General features: G+C 40.3%; 1 protein-coding gene across 1 annotated transcript; it reads left to right on the top strand.

Annotated features, from left to right (window-relative positions):
• Positions 1 to 372: 372 nt before the first annotated feature.
• Positions 373 to 1691, top strand: LOC131328414 (uncharacterized). The gene is made up of 2 exons (XM_058361361.1): positions 373 to 776; positions 869 to 1691. The coding sequence occupies exons 1-2, from the start codon at positions 373 to 375 to the stop codon at positions 1689 to 1691; spliced, it is 1227 nt and encodes a 408-aa protein (XP_058217344.1).
• The last annotated feature ends 480 nt before the right edge of the window (positions 1692 to 2171 follow it).

The raw sequence follows: 2171 nt of genomic DNA, 5'->3' as shown, positions 1-2171 counted from the left end.
TTTTTTACTAGAATGTGAAACAATATGAGCTCAATAAAACTTTATTGGCAGGTTTTCTTTTCAAAGGAGGAGGTTCAGAATACGGTGAAGAAGTATAGCATGCAACAGAATAATGTGGTGAAGACATCGACATCGTCACCGACTATGTTGGTGTACAAATGCAAGAACCCGGTCCCATGTTAGTGGCGACTAAGAGCAAGAAAGTGTACGGATGCCGATGAGTGGATAATCAGTCGATACGCAGGACCACACACTTGCGTTGCGGAGAGTGTAACCCAAGATCATCATAATCTTGATGCACGATTCATTTATGAAATTATCGCCCCTATCGTGAAAAAAGACGCAAGCACGAAGGTGAAGGTCCTTTAAGCAATGATTTTAGATAGGCTAGAGGGATTCCAACCATCGTATGTGAAGACTTGGGCTGCGAAGCAAATTGCTATAGCAAGAATTTTTGGGAACTGGGATGAGTCGTACGCAGAAGTCAAAAGTTTCTTGGCCGCGGTGAAAGTTAAAAATCCAGGTACGGAGTACATCCTGCTGTCGAAAGATACAAACATACTAGGATGCCACACGTTCGATCGTCTTTTCTGGGCATTTGGGCTAGCCATCGAAGGGTTCAAGCATTCCAGGCTTATGATAAGCATTGATGGTACCTTCCTAACAGGAAAGTACAAGGGTGTAATCTTGGTTGCTGTGAGTCAGGACGTAGAAAATCAAATATTCCCTATTGCATTTGCCATTGTGGAGAAGGAGGATGCTGATAATTGGGGGTGGTTCTTGTCATGCCTCAGACATTTTGTCACAAATCGAACAGAATTGTGTCTAATTTTAGACAAGCATACTGGTCTATTGTCGTACATCAAAGGAGATCTGCTTTGGAAACCCCCCATGCTTATCATCGTTATTGTGCCCGTCACATTGGGGCAAACTATATGAGGAGGTTCAACAAAATTGTGGGTAACCAAGTAAAAGTTACAGCCTTGAAAATCCAAAAACGAAAGTTTAAAGCTCAGCTTGAAAAGACTAAAAAGTTTGGCGATGAAGAAAAGGTCTACAAGGAACTAACGGAGGATTTGGTTTTAAAGAAATTGTCATTCACGCATGATGGAGGTAGGCGTTACGGATCGGAAACAACAAACATCTCAGAGAGCTTGAATGTGGTCCTAAAAGAAGCTAGGCACTTGCTAATAATGGGAACGGTTATGATGACATTCTACAAAAGCGTTAACTATTTCAATGACAGAGCCTTAGAAGCACAAAAAAAAATTGAGACGGGGGGAAACTGGAGCATGTTTGCCATAAAAAAGTACAAACACTGGAGAAATAAGGCATTAAGACACCAGGTCATTGAGTTTGACCGCGCGGCACAAACTTACGAGGTGCAAACTCCAATGAATCGAACGAGCCCATATAAAGGAAATCACAGGCATTCAGTTGACATGACCAATCGTACGTGCAGTTGCAACAAGTTTCAACAATGGAAGATGTCGTGCTCGCATGTGCTTGCGACGTGCATGTTCATGAAAACTTCCCCTTTTGAATACTTCAGCGATGTTTGGTCACTCAAATCAATTATACAAATGTATGCCTCTCAACCATTCAGGTCCCCGCGTGACAAGGCATGTTGGCCTGAAATCATTGGGCCAACCATCATTCCAGATCGAGAACGTATCCGGGGGCGAGGGTGACCCCAAATCACACGGTTTAGGAACGAGATGGATTGGATTGAGCACCAACCATCATAGAGACAATCATGCACATTGTGTGGACAAAAGAAAATGTTCCGAATGCAAGGCAGAAGCATCAAGTTCAAGACGAATTTGTAATCGATAGTAGTAAGATATTTACATATGTATGGAGCTATGTTGTCTTGTACTTGTTTTAATTTGAAATCTTTGTTTTTAAATTCGTAATTTGTAGTTTGTAACTTTCGAGTATGTTTATAATTTATGATTGTGGTCACATTATAGTTTACTTGTCTCATTGTTGCCAATAATTATTTGTTTTCAATGCCTATTAAAAATAATACTAATTGTTCCAAAAAATACATAACGGGCATATACAAAATAGTTATTATTAGTAATTAACACCTCCCACTTGGCCATGTTGTCACATCAATCTAAAAAATAATAATTACATGATTAACGCCTTTTGTATATGCGTTCTCG

The sequence above is a fragment of the Rhododendron vialii genome, chromosome 6a, assembly GCF_030253575.1.
Source record: "Rhododendron vialii isolate Sample 1 chromosome 6a, ASM3025357v1".
NCBI lineage: Eukaryota > Viridiplantae > Streptophyta > Magnoliopsida > Ericales > Ericaceae > Rhododendron > Rhododendron vialii.
This window is presented reverse-complemented; position numbering and strand designations above follow the sequence as displayed.